The sequence below is a fragment of the Diabrotica virgifera genome, chromosome 3 (assembly GCF_917563875.1).
Source record: "Diabrotica virgifera virgifera chromosome 3, PGI_DIABVI_V3a".
Taxonomy (NCBI): domain Eukaryota; kingdom Metazoa; phylum Arthropoda; class Insecta; order Coleoptera; family Chrysomelidae; genus Diabrotica; species Diabrotica virgifera.
This window is the reverse complement of record NC_065445.1, coordinates 1,956,018-1,981,995: the sequence shown is the minus strand read 5'-3', so window position 1 is coordinate 1,981,995 and position 25,978 is coordinate 1,956,018. Positions and strand designations below refer to the sequence as shown.

Below are 25,978 nucleotides of genomic sequence, written 5' to 3'. Positions count from 1 at the left end.
TTTACATATTAATATCTAACTCTTAGAGAATACAAAAAATATATCTTTTTTCATTTATGCACGTACACTAATATTGTAGAGGGCGCAAAAGTTGAGGCCTCGAAAAATGAAGGCGGACAGTTAATCTCAGGATTGGGATATCTGAAACAAAAAAATCGTACTGCATTTGAAAAAGGAAGGTATCTTACGTGACAATTTACTACAATTTGACCAAAAAATAAAAAATAAATATTTTTTAACCATGAAAAAGTGAAGAAAAATGGGCGATTTTTTCACAAAATTTTTTCAAATTTCCGTAAAATCTTTGTTTTGCGGAATTTTTTAATAATGGTGGTAAATTGTCAAGTAAGAAATCTTCCTTTTTCAAATGTTATACGATTTTTTGGTTTCAGAGATCCCAATCCTGAGATTAACTGTCCGCCATCGGAACTACTTTTTTTCGAGGCCTCGACTTTGGCGCCCTCTACAATATTAGTGTACGTGCATAAATGAAAAAAGATATATTTTTTGTATTCTCTAAGAGTTAGATATTAATATGTAAAAAGTTTTATGTTCATTTTTAATAAAAGTTGTGAGAAAAAAAATCTTGAAAAAATGCTTATTTTTGGTCTTCTAAAGTGTACTAGTACCTTAAACTTTTTGTGGATATAAAAATCAAGTAATGAGACATCAGAGGCATATACGTTTATTTTAAGAATATCTGTATATGTATACATATTATTAAAGTATAATAAAACAGTCAAGACAGACTTAAGGTACATGAATATAAAAATAAAGTAACTATTATATGTTTTAAGCTTTCAGTTCAGTTAATATAGCACAACATATCAACACAACGTAACAATACAAAAATATATTGAAAGTACATGTGATTATTGTCACAGAAATGTTGTACCTATTATTAATTGATATAAGTGCCATAATTTTACAATTATTTAATAACAATTATTTTAAAATTGAATAAAAATTATTTTAAAACATCTGGAAAAATCGATATCGAGAAGGGAGTAAAACAGGGATGCGGCCTGTCACCTTTGCTGTTCAACGTTTACTCTGAGAAGATATTTAAAAAAGCTTTGGAAGGCACCTCGGATAGCATAATTATTAACGGGCAATGTATAAATAATCTGCGATACGCTGATGACACGGTCATTCTGGCAGATAATGCTGAAGCACTGCAACGCCTAATAGACCGAGTAACGACAGCCTGTAGAGAATTTGGAATGAAATTGAATACAAAGAAGACAAAAAAGATGGTCATCAGCAAGCGCCAAAACCAAAACAGAAGGTTGAAGGTCAATGTTGACGGAAGAGATCTGGAAAGAGTAACAAAATAACGTACCTTGGAAGTAACCTTGATGAGTAAAATTTAATAAAAAATTTTTGTCCTAATAAAAGCTATATTAGTTTAAAACGCCCCTATAGGGCTACAAACATAGAAACAAAACGTTTTCGCTCTGTAACAGGAGCATCATCAGTGTTACAAGAACATGGTAAACCACCCAAAAATACTAAGGTTAAAACTTTTTAAAAATAGACTAAAAGTCTTATATAAATGTTAACATCGTAAAATCCAACGCATGGATATAATTCCTATGTGGATGTGGCTTTAGGGCAACATATGACTCCCACACGTGGTAAGTGGGTTAATAGGTAATAATTAATTATGACAACTGAGTTGCCTGTTACCTTTTATAACATAATGACCTAAGGAAGAAGGAGAGTGTCATAGTTGAAAATTTTAAGGAACTGGTTTAAATGCAATTCAATAGAAATCTTCAGAGACACGGTAGGTAGGGTAAAGATGTTATACATCTTACATAAAATTATGGCTCTAATATATAGTTGACACCCAGTTTCAACTTTCTAATACTTTCACCAGATACCTCCTAGAAGTCATTTGACTATTTGGATCAAATTATTATATCTATAATCATTTTCTATTGTATTGATTAATTTAAAAAATCTGTTTTTTCATCTACATTGTTTTTGATTTTAAACATATTGATAACTACTGAATTGGGTATTTAATTTGAGCATTTTCTTTTGTAACTTGTGGCCGAATATATGCTGTAAATCAGTTCAAAAATTATAATAGATGGGTAAGTATTTGCACCTATAAGTTAACAAAACATACTATGTTTAAATAAGATAACATAGAGTATAAATATAAATTGAATAACAATTCCAAAAAGCACCGCAGCTTTGGCTATATGTTGACAAAAAGCACCAAAGTATTTATCTAACGTATGATTAAGACCTGCTTAAAACTATTAGTTGCACAATGGTAATATTAAATTTATTATCTATTCAATGTTTCAATATATACACCAGTCTTCCCATAGTCGAAATTTTTGCTTATGGAAATAAAAAGAGGCTTATGGAAAAAGAAACTTTGCAAATTTTTCTATAGCACCACATTTCGAAAGCCTCGAGGCGATTTAGATCAATTTTATTTACAGTCTAAGATAGACACTATAAAGTGAGACCTAAAACACAGCAGCGAAGTAGATGGATCCGCAATGCTAATTTTAGGTCTCTGTTATTAATACCTTGGACATCATTCTAAAAGCAGCTCTGGTCTGCTCAATTCTGGATTTAATTTCGCCATGACTCTCTGCATTGCAATTTAACTGATCCAAGGTAAACAATTTGATCAACTTGGCTAAGTTTAGTGCTATTTACATATACACAGACGGATTTATATTCTGTTGTTTACTTATTATGAGTATTTAGGTTTTCCATATTAGACCAGGAAGGATCTGTTTTTAGGTGGATGTGAGAGGTGGCATTCGGATTTTTGCGGATAAAGTTAGGTGATAACTTTGTTAATAATAATTGACTTATGCTCCTTCTCAAATATGCCCGGAACATTAATAAAAAATTTAAAATGTTTAAAAATTTCAAAAAATTTCGTTTTTTTTCTACTTTCTTTGCTTATAACTTTAAAACGATTCATTTTGGAACAAAGTCGTATAAGAATAAAACACAGATAATTAAATTTTCCATCAGATACGATTGGTTAAAAATGTCTTAATTTAACACCCTTGCTGCAAAATAGCAATAAATATAAAATAAGGGGGCAAAACAAGCCTGTCCTTATTCAATGTTTTTCCATCACTTAGGTTACACTTGGAACCTTCCTAATTCGCTTAGAAAATTTTTGTAATATGTTAAAACCGTCCACCAAATTTCATTAAAATGGACTTACTAGATTTTGCATAATAATTTTGCAATCTAAACTTTTTTTAAAAAATTAAAAAATTTTAAAATCTTGCACAACAAAAACTAGAACATACAAAGATTTGTCAATTTTTTTACATATAAAGAAGCACTCCATCTATCTAACGCACTTTACAGAAATGAAATCGGATTATTTAAGCAGCCTCAGCAATGTTTTAAAGTTATAAACAATTTTGTGGCTTATAAACAAATTAGTGCTGTGTCCAGAAATAAACGAAGAACTTGAGGAATTACATAACATCGATTTTTCGCAAAATAAAACATTTTTTGTATTTCTTGGGTAATTCTAAGCAAAAAATGTTCTTACAAGTTTTTCGTATGATGTATAGTTTTCGAGATAAACACAGTGGAACATTCAAAAAATCGAAAAATTGCAATGTTTGAACGAGAATAACTTTTGATTAAAAAATAAAATAGCAATTCTGCTGACAGCATTTGAAAGTTTAAGTCAAATTATACCGGTTTTAATTATTTGCATTGCTAAAAATTAATTTTTTTATTATTAAACAAAGCTATTTGTTTATAAGCCAAAAAATTGTTTATAATTTTAAAACATTGCCGAGGCCCCTTAAATAATCCGATTTTAATTCTGTAAAGTGTATTAGATAGGTAGAGCACCTCTTTATATGTAAAAAAATTGGCCAACTTCTAAATGGTCTAATTTTTGTTCAGAAAGATTTTAAAAAATTTGATTTTTTTTTAAAACATTTACATTGCAAATTTATTATGCAAAATCTATTAAATAGATTTTAATAAAATTTGGTAGACCATTTAAGTAAGTTATAAGAATTTTCTAAGCGAATTACTAAGGTTCTAAGTGCCGCCAAAGTGACTAAGAAACATTGAATAACAACAGGCGTATTTTGCCCCCTTATTTTGTATTTATTGCTATATTGCAGAAAAGCTAATACCTTAAGATATTTTTGACCAGTCGTATATCATACAAAATTCAATAATCTTTATTTTATTTCTGTAAGACTTTGTTCCAAAACGAACCGTTTTAAAGTTAGAAGCAAAGAAAGCAGAAAAATCGATGTTTTTCGAAATTTTTAAATATTTAAATTTTTTTATTGATGTTCCGGGCATATTTGAGAAGGAGCATAAGTCAATTATTATTATTGAAGTTGTCACCTAACTTTATCTGCAAAAATCCGAATGCCACCTCTCACATCCAAAAATACACGTTTTTTACAGATTAGTCCTGGTCTATATGTTCAGACCCAGGCCTGCTTCGTTACATCTCTCAAAGAAACTGTCAAGAAGTAATGTTTGCAGATCTAATGTTAAAACTATTGAATAGATAATAGAAGAAATCCATGTAGAACATAGCATAAGGAACATGAATACATCACAAAATTTCTATTACTAAAAATAGATTATAACAATAAAACAAAAAGCACCATAGCCACAATATAATCAACATTCAAGTCACTATATCAATGACTTCCGATTTAGGTTGTCAAAAAAGTCAGAGCTATGTCAGTATTTACTCTCTATTGAGGACGATTTCTTCACTCTGTATATTTATAGATCGAATCCTTTGATCTATATTTTATGTATCATTCCTATGTAACGATATACAGTGAGCACGTAAAGGTTGGAATAAATTCATTTTCTCGAGAATGAACGATTTTGGAAAAAAATCCCGAAACAGGTCAATTTTTATTTTTAAATTGCGACTTGCTGGCATATGTATCATACTAGTGACGTCACCTATCTGGGCGTGATGACGTCATCTATAATTTTTTTTAATGAGAATAGGGGTCGTGTGATTGCTCATTTGAAAGGCAATTCAATTCTCTATTCAATAATATAAACATTAACATATTTATTTATACAGAGTGCCAAAAAAAAATTTTGAATTAAATTTATTGACATAAAAAGAAGAATGTGTGTAATTTATTTAACTCAAAATACTTTTTTACTACTATCAGAAAACAGAAAAAAATGTTTATTTGACAAATAAGTATTGTTTTTTCCCTAAATTCAATATTAAAGCCGCCACCCACCTTCCCCTTGACAGTTTCAACGTTTAATTTAAGCGAAAAGCAATGATTATTTTTTAAATAAACATTTTTTTTTTGTTTTCTGAGTGCAGGAAAATGTATTTTGGACTAAATAATTTAAATGCATTCTTCTTTTTATGTCAATAAGTTTAATTAAAAAAATGTTTTTTTGTTAACCCTGTATAAATAATTATGTAAATGTTTATATTACTGAATAGAGAATTAAATTAACTTTCAAATGAGCTATCACACGACCCCTATTCCTATTTAAAAAAATCATCGATGACGTCATCACGCCCAGATGGGTGACGTCACTAGTATGATATATATGCAAAAAAGTCGTAATTTAAAAATAGAAATTGACCTGTTTTGGGATTTTTTTCCAAAATGGTCCATTCTTGAGAAAATGAATTTATTCCAACCTTTACGTGCTCTCTGTATAGGGACAAATGGACAAAAGATTAGATTTGGCTTTACATTGGTTCAAATAAGAGGCACCATTATTTTTAAATTAAACTAATTAAGTAGATAATTAAGTATACCAGTATGAAAAAATAGATTAAAATAAAATATAATTTATAAAATCACTAAGAATAAAAATAATGATATATAACCCATAGATACTGATTAATTTAAATATGTCCAATATGTTTCTTGTGATATTCAGGTTAAGAGTTATTTTAAAATCGGAAAGTGCAAAATAATCACTTTTTAAAACTAATCACGTCAAAAATTAAAAAATATTAATTAGTTCTTAATATAAAAGTTATAGGAAATATAATGAAGAATTTGTAGGGATTCAATAAATCGAGGGTTCAAAATACAAGTGAACCAAGTCCACTTTAACTAAATTTGAGTTACAGAAGTTTAAAGTTAAAGCTTCATAACAAAATTATCTGTTAAAATTTTTAAAAGTATATATTTCATTAGAAAGTCAAGGAGTAACTTAAGACATTTACTTTGCGTTTATTGGCCCCAAACAACTTCTATTGGAACAAATTTCATGTCATTACCCCAAAAAATATAAAAGTGGACTTGGTTCACTTGTATTTTGAACCGTTTAAAGTATAGTCCACAGTACATCGTCCTTTTTGGAAGATGATTACAAAAGGCTTAAAAACGCTCTTAACTGCTTCGTTTGAGCGAGTCTACCATTTTCTGAAAAATTTCAGAGTGCAGGTTGAAACGGTTCACAAGAACTCAATCAATTTGCCTCATCCAGAAACCAAAAATCGTAAATGTCATTGTTACATATTTTTGTCTTACCCTGTAGACATAAGAATATCGCTTCATATACCAGGTAAATTCTAAGAATTTATTTCTGTCTTGAAAAAACGTGAGAATAATTCAATTGTAGTTTATCAGTTTTGTTAAAGAAATACGTTATATTATTTTGCAGTCATGTCTAATTTCGGTTTTTCTGTGTTTATATTATCGCTCGAAAATTGAACTTTTACCGTTCAGTTTGTGATGTAAAAAATAGTTACATTGTAGATAATGGTCTTTGGCGCCAGAAGTCTTTGGAGTCTAGGTACACAATGCGTGCTAATATCAATATCAGAAAGCGCGGGTGTTAATTGAGGACTCAGCAATACCTTTCTTCAAAATGTTGGAGCTAAGTAAGGATCGCTGACATGGCTAAATGACCCTATTGGCCAAAGAGTATAATTCCCTACCAAAGAGGTTGGATTTAGGACATGTTTTGTTTTTTTCTGTTGGTCAATGATGAAAGAAGGAAGGATTAAACTTTTTTCTTATTGGTTGATTGGATGAGTAGGTTGGAATGAGAGAAATGGAGTGGGTTTTTGGAAGGAAGCGTTTTGGTTTAGGGCGATTCATTCAAGTGGTGAGATAGAAGGAATTCAAGTTTGGGCATCCAAGTAGAGAGGTTGGTAGAGCCTCGGCAGCAGTCGCTTGGCGGTTTTCTGAGAAAGTTAAGTTCAAAGATTAAGTTCTGACGTAGTTTTTAATCAAATTTTTAGGTTCCTGAAAATGTAGTGTGAGAAACTAGAAAATGCCACTCTTGTTTATTTTAGTGTATACGACACTACCTAAGTTCCTTTTCGGAAGCAGTTATGGATTAAGTGCTAAAGATAATCCTAAATACCTCAAAAGTTATTTAAAAGTCAATATGAGCACATTTGGAAGTTTATTTAGTTTTGCTGAAACTTTTCATTAAAATAAACATTTTTGTACTATTGTTTATCCAAATTCAGTGAAAAGTGCGTGCTTTGGATATTCACAACGTGAAGAATAAGGACAGGACTATATGACAAGGTATTGTTTGTAAACCTTTTTATTGTTTTTGTAAACAGAATCTCTTATATTGTCTACAAGAGATCCATCATTTCATTTTATTTTATTTTTTAATTTTAATAAAAAGTTTATTCATTTTATAATATATTTTTTTGATTGATAATATTATCTGATCCCTTTCTCTTGTTCATAAGTGAGAAATCAACATGAGAACACTAAGGTAGGTCCTGATATATTTATATTTACGTATAGTCCAGAAAGCCACTGCGCATCCGCTAGGGAAAATATTCTAATTCGGATTTTTTGCACAATCTTACTCAAAAAGGACTCCTTTAAACAAATTTGCATGTTGCCAGTACCAAAAGGTGGTCAAAAATTTTTTAAACGTTTTTATTTTGTTTTTTCCTAAAATTATTTTTTTTGCATGGAAAAAAGTTTTTTAGGTTTTTTGGATCATTCCAAACAGAAAAGGCCTTTAGTGACTTTTCTCTAAAAATGATAGTTTTTGACATATAAGCGATTAAAAATTGAAAAATTGTGAAATCGGCCATTTTTAACCCTCAAGAACTATGTAAAAAACTGAAAATTTGAATGTTGCCAAGGTAGGTAGATATTCTTTAAACATCGATTGATGACATTCCGAAGAGTTTTTTTCAATACAATATTCAAAACTCCTTTGTTTTTTAATTGCTAATCAAGCGTGCGCGACACTATTTTCCACCGACAGTATGGTGCAAATGAAAGGAATAAATTCGCTATTTCGTAAACCGGCGACTTTAAGGAAAAATCCCGAAACAGGTCGATTTTATTTTTAAGTTATGATATTGTGGCGTATATCGTATACTAGTGACGTCATCCGTCTGGGCGTGATGACGTAATCGATGATTTTTTTAAATGAGAATAGGGGTCGTGTGGTAGCTCATTTGAAAGGTTCTTCAATTTTCTATTCAGTAGTGTAAACATTTACATAATTATTTATACAGGGTGTCCTTCTACTTCTTTTTTGTCAAATAATTTAATTTAATAAAAATTGTTTGGACACCGTGTATAAATAATTATGTAAATGTTTATATTACTGAATAGAGAATTGAAGAACTTTTCAAATGAGCTAGCACACGACCCCTATTCTCATTTAAAAAAATCATCGATTACGTCATCACGTCCAGATGGATGACGTCACTAGTATACCATATATGCCACAATATCATAACTTAAAAATAAAAATCGACCTGTTTCGGGATTTTTCCTTAAAGTCGCCGGTTTACGAAGTAACGAATTTATTCCTTTCATTTGCACCACACTGTCGGTGGAAAATAGTGTCGCGCACGCTTGATTAGCAATTAAAAAACAAAGGAGTTTTGAATATTGTATTGAAAAAAACTCTTCGGAATTTCATCAATCGATGTTTAAAGAATATCTACCTACCTTGGCAAAATTTAAATGTTCAGTTTTTCACATAGTTTTTGAAGGTTAAAAATGGCCGATTTCGCAATTTTTCAATTTTTAATCGCTTATATGTTAAAAACTATAATTTTTAGAGAATAGTCACTAAAGACCTTTTCTGTTTGGATTGATCCAATAAAACTAAAAAAACTTTTTTCCATGCAAAAAAATAATTTTAGGAAAAAAAACAAAAAAAAACGTTTAAAAAATTTTTGACCAACTTTTGGTCCTGGCAACATGCAAATTTGTTAAAAGGAGTCTTTTTTGAGTAAGATTGTGCAAAAAATCCGAATTAGAATATTTTACCTAGCGGATGCGCAGTGGCTTTCTGGACTAGTAAATGTGTTTGTATCTTATGATGACTATATATTTTTATTAACTTGTTACTTTAATTTTTTTTTGAAGTTTTAAGTATGTTTCGTTTAATTATGGCGCCCCCCGAGCAATTGAGTTTCTATTATATTTATAAAATCTATTAAGAATCCACACCCCTAGATATCTGAAGACTTAGAGCTACCGAGGTACTCCGTAAGGTTACGTAGCACCACATTATTTGTTATACAAAAATGGCTTCCACTGTCGAGGCGTTGGCATTTGACGTGTTAATGTTACAAAATAGCCTTTAGTGGGACTGCTACAAGGTTGGACGCATCCCGCGTCATTAACATATTTGCGTTGTCGGATTAATTAAACGCGGCTGTAAATTTGTCCGGCAAGAGATCAACAATCTTTATTAATTAAATATGAGTACTTTAAATTATTGAAAATTAAGAGTTTTGTAATAACAAAATCGTAGAGTCCGACACGCGCAAGATGTCACTCTAGTGCGGTAGTTTTGTGATTATAAAACTCTTAATTTTCAATTTAAAGTACTTATCGATCTCTTGTCGGACAAATTTACAGCCGCGTTTCGTTAGTCCGACAATGTAAATACGTTAACGACGCGGGACGCGGAAACGCGTCCAACCTGCACTCAAAATTTGTTTAGAAAATGGTAGACTCGCTCAAACGAAGCAGTTACGAACATTTTTAAGACTTTTTATTATGATAAGATATAATTTAACCAAGAAGGGTAAGGTGTTACTTAATACTGGAACTCATAGACTATAGACCATACAAAAAAACATGTAAAAATAAAAGACTATTTTATAAGTCAATGAATATTACATCTCCTAATCTAAAAAAAATTCATCCTATATTTTGTTTTTTGCTCTGTCCAAGAAAAACATTAATGGCAGCATCTTTAAATTTTGGTAAGCATCTAACATTCTATTCCAACGCACTTTTAATAAAATTAATGCTGAAGCTGACAATCTCTTCTGTTTTTGAGAGCTTCGTTATTTATATACAGCGTGTCTACATAGGTTAGCAACATATGTAAAATCACCCTGAGTGCTTTATAGCAGCACAGCAACTTTTATAACTGTAGCAATCTTCAATCGTGATTCGAGTTTAGCAGTTACAAAATAGCAATTTATTACGTAAAACAACTCTATCACTATTGGATCTTTTCATTGCAATATCTAAAGAAATAGATAATTTGATTCATCACTTTTAATGAAAATGAAAATACTTATTAATATTAATATTTGAGCTACTCATAGATTCAATCAGTTAATAACGAATTAGCGCAAAAGATGGAAAACATAATATGTTATTTCACAGTAGGCTGTGATGTGATTCCTCAAGTGGCCAACATTTTCGACGGGAGTGGAATACACTAATGACTTAAGAGAACACCAATTGCAAAAATCTAGAGGATTTAAAACCGGCAATCGAGTAGGCCACTGTATTAACTTAGTGAATAACTAATATTAATTTGATGATTTTGCACTTCCACGTTTTTTAACAACTTAAAACAATTATTCAGATCTTTCCAGCGGCATTTGGTCATCAGCTAAAGCAACTCTTTTGTAATCTACATTGTTTACCAAATAGAGCACCAAAATACCATAAAAGATGATAAATATTCCTATAATATTGATGAACATTCCTTCCGTGCCGTAGCTTTGGTAATCCTTAACGGCCCATATGGCTTTTTCTAAGAGTCCGCTTACTGATGCGACTATCACTCCTATGAAGCAACTTGTTCCGAATACTACGTGAATGGGTAGAATGGTCGATCTTAAGGTTGGCGATAATCCTGGGTATAAGAAGGTGATGAATCCGGCTAAAAACTAATAGAAAGTTGTTAGACAATAAGCAAACAAATTAATGAATGGAAAAGAAAATGATCCTGAGCAAGCAGCATTTGGTTATCAGCGAAACATAAAATGTATAGTGCTGTCTCCTCATTGAGAAGGATTCCCATGCCATTACATTTTCTTTTCCATAGCTTGAGTATTCCTGTTCCTCCCAACCACATATACTCCCTTTTCGACATGCTAACTTTAAGTTTTCCCTCTACAATAGCCCTTCTCTAACCCAACAACTTATCCTTCAACATTTCTTTGCTGTCGTCTTCTAAAAAGATATCATCAGCAAAGAGCATTTGCCAAAGAGCCTCCCTTACCTTTTGTGTCGTTACATCCACAACAATATTAAACAGGTAAAGACTCAGTGATCAGAGCCTTGATGTAAACCAACCATCACTGAAACAATTTCAGTAAATCTGACACAAGGCCTTACTTGATGTACGCTTTCTCATAAATATCCTTCATCAGCCTTCACAGCTCTTGTCTAGGAATTGTGTCATACGCCTTGTTAAGATCTATACATACCAGATGTAGCTCTCTTTACTTCTCGCCGTATTACATAATGGTTTATAGATCTTAATAAATAATAAATTCTTAAAACAGAAATATACTCACTTGTGCGGCAAAAATAATGACAGTGGCCAGTCCAATCCAAGAATGCAGCGTATACAGATTTGGAGTGTTTTGTAAATTATGCGAGTCGAAAACGGCTTTAAGGGCAATAACTGCTAAAATGAACGCCAGGCAGTTTAACATTGCATGAAGAATCTTGAGGGTTTTCTTTTGATAGTTTCTCCCAGTTCTGTATAAAAGAATTGCTAAAAGTAAAATGAATTTCATTTAATTTAATACATTATCAAGAACTATCTAATCTAATATAACGACATTAAAAACAATATCAGAAAGTAACACTAATAAGATTTTAACTAGACGCAAAGCTACAACAAATGTTCAAAATGACCTCTCTCCGAAGTGACACAAGATTCAACTCTTCGCCTCATTGACTGTCGTATTCACGCAAATATTCTTGGTCTTGTTCTTATTTTCTCACAGTCGGGTATAATTCGATTTTTCAGGTCGTCAACATTTTAGACGGGAGTGGAATAAACTAAGGACTTAAGAAAACCCCAAATGCAAAAATCTAGAGAATTTAAATCGTCAATTACCCCAATCTACAAAATTACTGAAAACTGATACTGAAAATGTGCTTCAACGATTCCATGTGGATTTTTCTCAGCCCATAAGTGATTGTTATGAAAATTTCGTGTATACAGTTTCGTCCGAAAGTAGTCTTGTCAGCAAACAAAATGCCATCTAAAAAATTAGGAACTTTGCGATTTGACCAAGAACCCCCTTGCAAAAATTAGGTGCAGAGAAAAGTCTCTAGCTAGATAGTAAGCTTGCACACGTTGGATATGAAACGAATACAGTGGGTGTTCTTTAAGAATTTTAAATATAGTGAATAAATGTAGAAGTTAAATATAGCAAACTGTTATTATTTTTTAATGCACAATTACCATTGACTTATTTACTAACGCCCTGTAAATTAATATCCAATCTATATTAAAGTATCAAGCTTCTAATCTTATAAAATTTCATCAGATATTCTTAAACAACATGGTCCAAACCTGGTCACCGATTTGTTACATATATCAACAATACTAGAATAACTTACCCTGAGAATAACAAAAGATCATTCCTATACTCATTAGAAGAGGATGCCAGTTGAATTCAAGACCTGGCTGTGACTGCCAAGCAAGTCCTTTTCTAAAATTAAGAACCCAGACGAGCATTAACACGCAAACTCCGACTCCTATACATGTTGTAAATGTATATAAAGTTTGGTATTGTTTCACTTTTTGATGTTCAGCTCTAGCTTCCATATTTGAATTTCTGTAATAAATAAATACATTAATTACTAATATGTATTTAATAATACATATTTCCAACATAACCAACAAGTATATTCTTAGACAGCTGCAAGTTACAAGTAGGCTTCGAAACATTGTGGCCGAAAAAGTCAGTGCTAACTTTGGTCATGGAAATACAGAAGAGAATAACGTAGGCAAACAGAGCTTATTTTGCCCTCTCCTATATATTTCGATCTAAAAGTGTCCACCCAAACACAAAGATGAGAATCTATAAAACCTTAATTCAACCAATAGCATGGCAGTGAAGCATGGGTCCTGAAAGAAACATCCAAAAACAAACTCGACACATTCGAAAGGAAAATCCTGAGGAGAATACTAGGACCTGTGAGGGAAAACGGAATCTTCAGGAAGTCGATACAACAACGAGCTTTATCAACTTTATAAGGAAACACACCTGTCAGACTTCATTAGAATACAAAGATTGCAATGGACCGGACATGTGATAAGAATGGGAGAGGATAGGCTACCAAAAAGAGCACTGAATGCTAGAATGCAGGGAAAGAGACCAGTTGGAAAGCCAAGAAAGCGCTGGGAAGACACAGTAATCAACGATGCACAAGCCCTTTTAGGAGTCCGCGTATGGAGAAGAGCAGCCACAGACAAGCAAGGGTGGAGGCACAAAATAAAGGAGGCCAAGCTCAATTTGGGCTATAGTGGCGTAGAAGAAGAAGAACTTTGGTCATGTGGTGCGTAGAGATGGTCTGCAGAAGCTTATATTGCTGGAAATGGTGCAAGGAGCGAGCCCGGGGAAGATCACCAACAAGGTATGTGGACCACATTATAAAAGAGGCTGGAGCTCAACCAAATCTTTGCTTCAGAGTGGTAGAGGATAGAGAAGGATGGAGACAGTTTAAAAGATATTGAAAATTCAAGATGGAAACATGTCTGAATTGGATGACCGACTAGGAAGAAGAATACATATTTGTGTTTTTTCGTAGTTTTTTTTGTAACGAACGTTTTGTTTAGAACGATGCACAAATTGTTACTAAATTATCTTGGAAAGAGGCTAATATCAAAGGATTCACATTCATTTTTTAATTTTGTATAATATTCTTGGAAGAAGAAAACAAGCCAAAGTACAAATATAATTACAAAACTAATTAATTATGAAAAAAAGGAGATTACAGAAATTCAAAAAATAACCACTATGATAGAACACCACTACCAAACATTATATGAGTCAAAAAAAACCACCAATAGGAAAAAACGAAAAACACTGAAAAATAGTAAAAAATGTTGGATCTGAAGGTAGGTATACCAGATATAACAGAGGACGAAATAAGAAAGTAATGAGCACTATGCGAAATAAAAAAAGTTCCAGGTGAATACATAATAATATTAGAAATAATAAAGTATGGAGGACACCACATCATAAAAATGCTAAAAAAAATTTTTAATAAATTTATAGAAGTGACATACCAACAGCTTGGTTAGGTGATTTTATAAAACTGATATTTAAAAAGTGAAATAAATATAAATTAGAAAATAATAGATCCATTAGCCTGTTATCAGTCATGTACAAGCTATTTGTGGAGATAATTACATTGTGACTAACAGACAAACTGGTTAGTTATTACAATTTACTATTTTTGTTGTGAATAAGCCACACTTTTACTTAATTTTAAAACACGATTTTACTTAATTTTGCAGTTTATTTGACTTTTTGATTTCCACTTGGGAAATCAAAACGTCAAAAACCATGGCTTGCAGCATTGCCTGCTGCAGCATGTCTTAAAAGCTCAAAAGGAATGTCATCTGCTCCAGGAGTTTTGTATTCTTTCAATTTTTTTATTGCTTTGATGATTCTTTGTTGGGATGTTGATGTTGAATTCAGATCATTTACCCATACTATACTACTTACTAATTCACATCTTTGAATGAACATCAATGTTTAGCCTTGGCTGATGATCTCATGGTTCAAACAAAAACAAGAAAAGGATTTAAAAATACTATAAAAATAGAAAAGGTGGCAAAATATTTTGACCTAGAAATAAACCAGAAAACGTCGAAGTACATGGTACTCAGAAATACAGAGCAAAAAGAAGAGGAACAGTTTACTTTCATATCTAATGAATCAAGGGAATATAATTTTGAGAGAGTGGACCATTTTATGTATCCTGGGATTATAATAGAACAGAAACGTCAGGAAAATGGAAACTGAATGCCACATTGGCAAAGGACACCTAAGACCATTGATGAAATACAAATATGTATACAGGGTGATTGATTAGTAGGGTAAAGCTCAATAGCTCCGCTGTAGTAACAGATAGCAATAAAAGTTAATAACAAAAATTTTAGAATGTTACAGGGTGTTCGATAACACAGTGGCAGACCTAACGTTATGTTTTTTTTAAATGGAACACCCTATATTTTATTTTAAATTCGAAATCCTGTTAACTTCTCCATCACAAAAATATAAAGGTTTGTTATGTTATACAGGGTATTTACAAAGTTATAACCAATTTTATATGAAAATCTTAACAAGTTCAACTCCCTGTTGCAACAATGGTTTATTAATGCCATATTTTTTAACGCATTGTCAAAATTTTCAAGAATGGTCGATATGGCTAATTTTCTTTACATCAAATACAGGGTGAGTCAAAACGCAAGTACATTATTTTCTCAGTAATTTTAAATGGTACACCCTGTATTTTATATCACTATTGAAAACTACCATTACCGTACTTTAATTTTTAGATAACATTCCCTATGTCTAAATTTATTAGTTTTCGAGATATTTTCATTTTTCAATGGACCAGTAGGGTGGCCACGAAAATCACCAGAATTTAATAAACTGGACTGATTTTTTTGGGGTTACGTTAATAATGAAGTTTATAAAATACCTCCAACAACAAGGGATGAGATGAAAAATAGAATACAAAGTGTATTTCGATGTGTTAATTTACAAATGCTCCATAGAGTAAGTAGCTCATTCAATGATCGTTTTTAGGCATACATAAATGTGTTAGGAGATAATTTTGAACACCTTATGTAATTAAATATTAAAAATATTTTATTAAAAGTAGCTTCTAATTTTTTCAAACATGTTTTTTTGCAAAATGTATTACTGACAAATTATGTTTCGTTCTTTATTTGTTACATTGTTACATTTACATACAAAAGTAGTGTTTAATTGTCTTCACAAAATATTGTATTTTGTGTTTGTGTGTTTTTTTGTAAAATTTATTACTAATTTTCTTTGTTTATTTGTTGCATTTACATAAAAAGATAGTTTTTAATTGTTTCAAAAATGTTGCATGTAGTGGTTGTGTTTTTGTTTGTAAAATGTATTACTAATAAATTATTTTTATTTCTTTATTTGCTACAGTGTTACATTGATTACCGGATTGATAACTGGTAATCTTCAATTGTCAATTCAGTCATGGCTTACTTAAAATTTATATAAATTTAAACACCTAAAATAATTTGCTCTGAAAAATGAAAATATCTCGAAAACTAATAAATTTGGGCATAGGGAATGTTATATAAAAATTAAAGTATGTTAATGTTACTTTTCAATAATGATATAAAATACAAGGTCTTCCATTTAACATTACTGAGAAAATAATATACTTGCGTTTTGACTCACCCTGTATTTGATATTAAGAAAATTAGCAATATAAATAATTCTTAAAAATTTTGACAATAAATAAAAAATATGGCATTAATAAACCATTGCTGTTGTGCTTATTTTTATTTATACAGGGAGTTGAACTTGTTACGATTTTCATACAAAATTGGTTATAACTTTGTAAATACTCTGTATAACATTACAAACCTTTATATTTTTGTGATGGAGAAGTTAACAGGATTTCGAATATAAAATAAAATATAGGGTGTTCCATTTAAAAAACATAACGTTAGGTCTGCCACTGTGTTATCGAACACCCTGTAACATTCTAACTAATTTTGTAATGTGAAGCTCAAAGGTGGCTAAAATTTTTGTTATTAACTTTTATTGCTATATATTACTATAGCGGAGCTATTGAGCTTTACCCTACTAATCAATCACCCTGTAGAGAAAAATAAAGTTGAGAATACATAAAACAGTAATACTCATAAAACTGAAACAGATAAAGTATGGATAATGAAAAAGCAAATACAGTCAAACCTGCCATATCCGGATCATGTGACAACAGACCGATCCGGATATGAAAAAATCCGGATATCAAGACCACTACTTCTTTTACAGTCTCCGAAACGTTTTCTCCTTCATACATTCCAATAATCAACGCTGTCAATAACTTTCGTCGATAGACACGTTTTATAGATTCCATAATACATTATTTCACCATCTTTTAGTTCTTCTTTTAGTGCGTTGTCCAACAGCAGGACTGCCTTTCTGGGTAGATCCGGATGGCGCAGAACCGTCCAGATATGGGGAGGTCCAGATATGATAGGTCCGGATATGGCAGGTTGTACTGTACAGAGAATTTGGAAAGATAGGAAAATGCTCAGAGCTATATGTTGAGGCAAAACACAGTGGAAGGTTGGGTGTGCCAAAAAAACAGGAAGCTAAAGGAATTGTCTAACGAACCAAGCATCAGTGGCATCATAAAGGCTCAAGGAGTGAGATGGATGGGGATGGGACAAGTGATGATAATGGAGAGGAAGAGGATACCAAAGTTAATTCTAAAATGGGGCAATCATGAAAAAAGGAAAGGAAGACCCAGACAATTGAGGATTGGGAAGAAAGAGCAACAAACAGGGATGAATGGTGGAGAATAGTAAGTCTATTTAGTAGACAAAGAGCATGATTGGACAAGAAACCACCCCAATTTAATACAAATTTTGCATTATATTAATTTTAGCCCTAGGCCTAGGCCTGCAAGGTCTGTTGATCTTTCTTCTTCTTCTTCTTCGGGTGCCATCTCTGCTACGGAGGTTGGCAATGATCATATATTTGTTGTTGATCTTTGTAAATAAATAAATAAATAAAGAGAAAAAAAGAAAAAGAATGTTGAAAAATAATGGAAAACTCCATGAAAATTCTATGGTATTTTATTTTGATGTTGAAGTTATATTATAGGCCATAGATCATAAGCATTCTTGGTATATAAAGGCACATAAAATATGTCTTAAATTCAACAATATTCAAAATAAATTATTGAAAAATATATAGTAAAGTCTGGACTATATGTAAAAGTACTTAATTTTCAGGAAAATTAATGCAAATAAATAATGTAACACTGTTACCTCTAGAGACTTGCAGAATATTAAAGAAGACACACAGTATTGAGAGTCATAAGGTCGAGTATTAGAGACGCCAACTGTTATCCATCTGTTAACTGTTAGCTAATTGTATATAAAAACACCAAAAAAGTTATGTTATCAGCTTCATTGCAAAATTTACATATACATAAATACTTTTTGATAAAACCAAGTTGATAAGCTCATAAAATACTGTGACAATTTGTATTTAAAATATTTTAATGCAGAAAAAAATTTCACATACCCCAATAATCCAACAGATTGTTCTTCAAGTTCCGCTAGAAGAGATCTTGAACTCATTAGACGTCTACTAAACATTCAACAGGTCGGAAAATCAATATATCTCCCACCCAAACCGCAAAAAGGATAACAATGGTTCATACAATTTCAAAAAGTGCATTTTCATTCCATTGTTATGGTAAAATTATTCATAATTTTTCACCTGACATGTTTATTTTTATATTTAGTTGCGATGACAGATTGTAGACAACAAACAAAAGAAAATTATAACCTAAAATAAGAGGAAATTTCGGTGTCTATTATTAGGACATGAAAAATATAATCAAAGTAAAGCTTTTCCTCTGTTCTAAAAGCTATGAATTAATTAAACTTGATTAAACTTATAATGTTAAATTCACCAAAATAAATTTATAAGGAAAGTTAAAAAAACAGGAAGATTATTCAAATTCAATAAAAGACGCGCGCACTGCCTAGAGATTTTGGTCATTAGATTGGTACTGCAGAAAATACTAAATGTATGACGTTTGGTGTGACGTATATTAAAGGACTTTCCCTGCATAACTATTATTTATAGAAGCGCCGTTGCCAAGCTTTTCCAGAAATATATTCATTTTAGATATTTTTATTGAATTAAATGTAAATTGTTAATTTCTTATTTTTCTTCTTTAATAATTATCAAAAAATAGAAAATGACAGCAGTTTTATTTTAATGCTTTATCCAAGGTTCCTGCTCTAACATTTCTTTGCTCTCCTTTGCCAACAACGTATCATTAAAACTGAGAATTGACCAAGGAATTCCCTCCCTTACCTTCTCTGTCAGTACATAGTACATCCATAACAAGATTAAACAAATAATGAAGAGCATTAAAAAAATTTTCTAGCATCAACAGTAACGCTCAAAATAAAGTTAGTCCTTTTTTTTGGTAAAAAAATCGGGAAAATCTCCCCTTAATTAGTATCTCAAATGAACTTAATCGTTACGACTTCACAAGTTTCTTGACTCGTATATGTATTGTTTATATGATCTGTAAGTTTCATCGGTTCAAAGTCCTTATTTTTGAAAGGGCTGTAGTTAAAAGAGTTTGAACGAGTCACTGATCACGAATGTATGCAAATTTAGAAACACCAAATCTTAATCAATTTTTGTCTAACAGAAAAACAAAAAAATACATGATATTCAGAAAAGCAATGCTGACTTTTTTTGTTTTTCGAGTTTTTTGGTATCTCAAACAATTTTTAAGTTATTTTGAAAAAAATACATATTTCTCAAAATTAAAATTCTTAAAAATTTTATTTTAAAATAAATTTTTTTCAAAAATAAGCACTTTGAATCGATGAAACTTACAGATCATATAAACACAGCATAAGTAAAATAATTTGTGGAGCGGTAACGATTAATTTCATTTAAGTTGCTAATTAGGGGGTGGTCTTCCCGATTTTTTTTTGCCAAAACAAAAGGGACCAACTTTTTTTTGAGCGTAACTTGCTTAAATTTAATGCTAGAAACTTTTTGTAAAAACAGAAATAAAGCTTTTTTTAAACACTTTAAAGAAGTTTTAATAGATTTTCCCCAAAAAGTGCTTACTTTTTTGGATATTTAACGTCGAAATATTCTATTTGAAATTTGGTGAATATGAATCTATTTTTCATTGGCTATAACTCTGGTTTTACGAGATCCAGAGACAGTGGCGTAGCTAGCCCCACAGGGGCCCCATATCAAAGTTTGTTGCGGGGCCCTTTTCCACCAGTAACCAAAAATGTTCAACAAAAGAAGCAAAAACGCTTGAATAGAATAGAAATATACTTTATCGTCACTGAAAGTTTTACAATTTTATGGACAAAGCTTACAAAGATTAGGAAAAAAACAATAACAAATACAGTTTACTGAAATTACATAAATCATCAATATTATTACAAAATAAAAGATAATGAAATAAAACAAAACAATATAGGGTGTTTCATCAATAATTTGAAATATTTTAACTGTAGATTCCTGGGCTCAAAATATTAAGGGTTAATTCAAATCACCTACTCCGACAATGCTTCCTAAGGGAGCTGGAGTTCTTTGAAGATTTTGTCTTTTAATTAATATTTTTTTTAAATACCTTTAGAACACTTCTATTTAGAAAAACGAAAACTGGTACGTCTATTTATCTTCCAGAGATAAATCGATTTCATAAATTGCGAATTTCTAGTACCGGTCATATGCGTCCTCTTTGGGTAGGACAACGGTTATTTTATGGCATAACTTTTTTGTCTGTGACTTTTAAGCATTTTTGGCACTGGATTATTAAATCGTGAGCTATTCTATAATCACGAACAACATATACAACTCTGGACAAATACCAACAGAATGGCTGAAGTCTGAGTTTATTGCACTTCCAAAAAAACCAGGAGCCAAAAAGTGCGAAGAATACCGTACGATAAGCCTGATGAGTCATCTCCTAAAATTGTTCCTAAAGGTAATCCATATGAGAATTTACAAGCTATGTGAAAGCCAAATTTCGTCCAACCAGTTCGGGTTCATAAATGCTGTTGGTACGAGAGAGGCTTTGTTTTCAATACAAGTCTTATTCCAGAGATGCAGAGACGTAAACTGCGACGTATACGCATGTCTGGTTGATTACGAGAAGGCGTTTGATCGAATACAACACGCCAAAATGATGCAAATACTAAAAGAAGCAGGAATTAACAACCAAGATCTGAAAATAATTAGAAACCTTTACTGGAATCAGACTGCAAACCTCAGAGTTGACGGTGAATACCGAATATGTCAAAATCATGCTTGGAGTGAGGCAATGCTGCATTTTGTCCCACCTAATTTTCAATCTTTACTCTGAAAGAATATTTATCGAAGCTTTGCACGAAACTGAAAAAGGTATTCTACTAAACGGGTACCGGCTAAATAATATCAGGTTTGCAGATGACACCATAGTGTTTGCGGACAACCTAGAAGATCTACAAGTACTCATGGACAAAATCACGTATTACAGTCAGCAATATGGACTCAATATAAACGTAAAGAAAACAAAGCTTATGGTCGTCAGCAAAAAAAAGATAACAGAAGCTCAACTCTATATCAACCAAACCCCTGTAGAAAGAGTGAGGCACTACAACTACCTCGGCACCATAATAAATGAAGAATGGACCAATAACCAAGAAATAAGAGCGCGCATCGGAAAAGCTAGATCAATCTTCAACCGTATGGGGGCGTTTTTCAAGAGCCACAACCTTTCTCTTGGCATAAAAGTAAGAATGCTGAGATATTACGTCTTCTCTGTCCTTTTTTATGGTGTTGAATCATGGACCTTAAACGAGGATATGTGCCGAAAGTTGGAAGCATTTGAGATGTGGCTATATCGGAGAATTCTTAAAATCCCATGAGGGATTCCCACAAATGAGGAGGTTCTTAGAAGAATAGGGAAGAACCGAGAAATACTAACCACCATCAAATCTCGAAAGTTGGATTACTTTGGACACATTATGCGAAATGAATCCAGATATGCCCTCCTACAAGCCATCCTGCAAGGAAAAATATTTGGAAAGCGAGGTCCAGGAAGAAGAAGAACATCCTGGTTAAAAAACCTCAGAACCTGGTTCAACACAACATCTGTGCAGCTTTTCCGCGTTGCTGCAGATAAGGTGAAGATTGCCATGATGATCGCCAACATTCGTCACGGATAGGCACATCAAGAAGAAGAGCTATTCTAGTATAGTCGATTCGCTAATCTGAGACACAACTGTCTACACTACAATCACAATAAAGATGCACTAGAAATAAACAAGCACGAGGAGCACTCACTCAGTGTCTTGGTTTGGTTATTTCTATACAGTGCATTTTTATTGTGATTGTAGTGTAGACAGTTGTGTCTCAGATCAGCGAATCGACTATACTAAAAGTTACTCTTACTTTAAGTCGGTAGGATACACCGTTTTATAGAAAAATCGACCTGAAAATGTTTGGTTTTTTGAATTTGAACAAAATAAAAAAAAAATAAAAAACGGTGTATTTTAGCGACCTAAAGCAAGAGTAACTTTTAGTACTAAAATACCTCATAATTTAATACTCCAGTGTAAAAAACGCTTAAAAGTTAACGACAAAAAGGTTATGCGATAAGATAACCGTTGCCCTACCCGAAACGGGCGCCCATGACCTTTACTAGAAATTCACAGTTTATGGAGACGCTTAATCTCTGGAATATAAATAGGCGTAGAAGTCTTCGTTTCTCTAAATGGAAGTGTTCTGAAGGCATTTAAAAAAACTAATTGCAAGACGCCTTCTTCAAAGAGCTCTAGCTCCTTTAGGAAGCATTTTCGGGCTAGGTGATTTGGGTTAAATCTTAATATTTTGAGACCACGAATCTACAGTTAAATTATTTCCAATTATTAATGAAACTGTATATTGCAAAATTTAAATAAATTTTAAATTGTATAATACAACCTTAGGAACTAATAAGTTATGCGTATAACACCCAAATATAGATAATAATAATAAACCTAATAAACTTTAATAAACCAAAGTCGAAAAATAAATTTGAATTGTTGAGACTCATTATTTTAAAACAAATTCAGTTTTTTCAAGCCAATGGTAAATGAACATTGAAAATGAACGTAAACAAAGAAACTCTGTACTTTAATGGCGAGCGACCGGCAAATACATATATATACCTAAATACAATTTATAAAGAACAGATTACACGAAAATATAAGCAAACAATACACAGTGTTTCAATGTTTCAAATATTCAAAGGTATAGCGATTACAAATACATATTGCAATTTGGCATTAACATTATACAATGTCTCACACACAGCCAACGGTGAATAGACAATAAAAATTAGCTTGAAAATAAAAAAAAACTCTGTAGTTATAGAAAGGCGAGAGGCAGAAAATAGATAGGTACCTGTGCATAAATAGGTATAGTTTGTATATAGATAAAGAATCCATTTCACGAAAATGTCGATATGCAAACAATACACACTGTTCAAAGCGTTTTAATAGTGAAGTAATTGTAAAATATTTTGTTCAATTTTTTGAATGGAATTTTGTTTCGACATGCCGCGCGGGGGCCCCTCAATGTCGGGGGCCCCGTATAATTGATACGGCTGATACGGCGGTAGCTACGCCCCTCAGAGACCTAACGCGTACACCATTTTTTTACTTTTTTACGGGCTATATTTTTGCTAAGAACATTTTTTTCGACAAAATACTTACTTTTTGAGTTATTTGCGAAAAACCGTTTAAAAATGTGGTTATTTTGTTGAAAAATGAACATATTCACTCGCAAATAACTCGAAAAGTGTTTACTTTGAGAAAAAGCTCTATAGAACAAAAGTTACTTAAAATTAGTAAATTTATCCATTTCCGGACTTATTTTGGACATATATTTTTTCACCCCCAAGAAGGGGTGAAAGTCACCCCAGGGCAAAAGCACACATCGGCACAATATCACTTTTTTCTTTGACATGTAAGCTATGCGTATGCCAAATTTCATGTCAATCCAAGCGGTTATTTAAAATTTAGAGCAAAAACCGTGAAGGCCGCGTCCCACCATCAAATAATTTGATCAAACTTGACAGTTAGTGACACAAAGTGACAGTTAGTGACGTCACATCCTGAGTGTTCATTGTGGATAATAATGAAAAATTTTAATTTTAAATAAAGTACAAACAAGTTAGACAACTCAATACAAAGAATTTGATCAAACTAGACTGATAGTGAGAGCACAGATTTTTAGAATTTCAAAAAAACTGCAATTGTGACGTCACTTTGACGTACTTCCTCAAGTACGTCAAGTTTGCTCAAACTGTTTGATCAAATTATTTGATGGTGACTCGGCCTTGAGAGAATGTACTATTTGAAAAAACAAGTAATTGGACTTCGTAAGTCCTAGGTTTTCACCCAAAGCAATCGAAAGTAGAACTGGAAGTCGATATTTGAACTCTTCGTGTAACTTTGCGTCGATTGATATACGATTTTACTAATTTTGAGTCGTTTTTACTAAACTTTTAGTCATATCATTGTTTAAACAGAAATGACTTCAAAACCGGAACTAAAGATTCAAACACAACTTTTCAATACACTTCGATTGATGTGTTACATGTACTATCGTCGAATAATATATCACTTTTGTACTATTCCGGTTACTTTAAAACAGTACTTCAGGTTGCCTTTCTAGAACCGGAAGTTCTAGGTCAAATTCCTTATCCTTTAGTACCATCCTTGGATTATAAGCTTTCATTTGACACCTCATTTGTCTTTCTACCTGGTATAGTAACGGAGGAGTTATATTCGCGGTCGGACGGACAGACGGGCAGACAGCCTAGGTAAAATTTCTCACCTTTAGTACCATCCTCGTATTATAAACTATCATTTGACACCTCATTTGTCATTCTACCTGGTATAATGACGGAGGAGTTATATTCACGGTCGGACAGACAGACAGCCTAGGTCAAATTTCTCACCTTTAGTACCATCCTTGGATTATAAGCTTTCATTTGACACCTCATTTGTCATTATGGATCTTTTCGATGCAAGTTGTAAAGATATTCAGAAACTTCTGGTGGGCTGGGATAATTTTCAGATGCAATTAGAAGTTATATAACATATAGATCTATATCATATATGTATATATATATATATATATTTTGTATATGTATATATATTTTGACGAATTTGTGCTCCAATGCCATGTATTATGGCGTTTTAATTCATAAAAGCAATAGCAAGCTTTGCTAGAAGCTTTATTCTTTTTGCACATTCCGATAGCTCAGAGGATAGGAGACGGTATTATTAAATCGTCTTCGTTACCTGCCATCAAAAGAGATGGCGCCTCTGTAAGCTGCCACTAGAGTGGCGAAATTTTTGGAGACGTTCAGAGAAACTTCCGTGATTTAATTTGTAGTACCAGCTCGACTGACTGATGAGAGGGAGACCTTGAAATATCGATATATCAGTCTATTGGTACCAGTTAAATCGCGGAAGTTTTGACGAATTTGTGCTCCAATGCCATGTATTATGGCGTTTTAATTCATAAAAGCAATAGCAAGCTTTGCTAGAAGCTTTATTCTTTTTGCACATTCCGATAGCTCAGAGGATAGGAGACGGTATTATTAAATCGTCTTCGTTACCTGCCATCAAAAGAGATGGCGCCTCTGTAAGCTGCCACTAGAGTGGCGAAATTTTTGGAGACGTTCAGAGAAACTTCCGTGATTTAATTTGTAGTACCAGCTCGACTGACTGATGAGAGGGAGACCTTGAAATATCGATATATCAGTCTATTGGTACCAGTTAAATCGCGGAAGTTTTGACGAATTTGTGCTCCAATGCCATGTATTATGGCGTTTTAATTCATAAAAGCAATAGCAAGCTTTGCTAGAAGCTTTATTCTTTTTGCACATTCCGATAGCTCAGAGGATAGGAGACGGTATTATTAAATCGTCTTCGTTACCTG

At 32.2% G+C, this 25,978-nt stretch overlaps 1 protein-coding gene across 2 annotated transcripts; it reads right to left on the bottom strand.

Moving 5' to 3' along the window:
• Window positions 1–669: 669 nt before the first annotated feature.
• Window positions 670–18,790, bottom strand: LOC114324430 (putative transmembrane ascorbate-dependent reductase CYB561 homolog). Of its 2 annotated transcripts, none has more exons than XM_028272279.2 (4): window positions 18,530–18,790; window positions 12,819–13,036; window positions 11,759–11,961; window positions 670–11,125 (listed from the first exon to the last, which is right to left on the bottom strand). In XM_028272279.2, the coding sequence occupies exons 1-4, from the start codon at window positions 18,601–18,603 to the stop codon at window positions 10,811–10,813; spliced, it is 810 nt and encodes a 269-aa protein (XP_028128080.2). In that variant the 5' UTR covers window positions 18,604–18,790; the 3' UTR covers window positions 670–10,810. The 2 variants fall into 2 exon arrangements, with proteins under 2 accessions (XP_028128080.2, XP_028128081.2); XM_028272280.2 differs by lacking the exon at window positions 18,530–18,790 and adding an exon at window positions 18,271–18,382.
• Window positions 18,791–25,978: the final 7,188 nt, after the last annotated feature.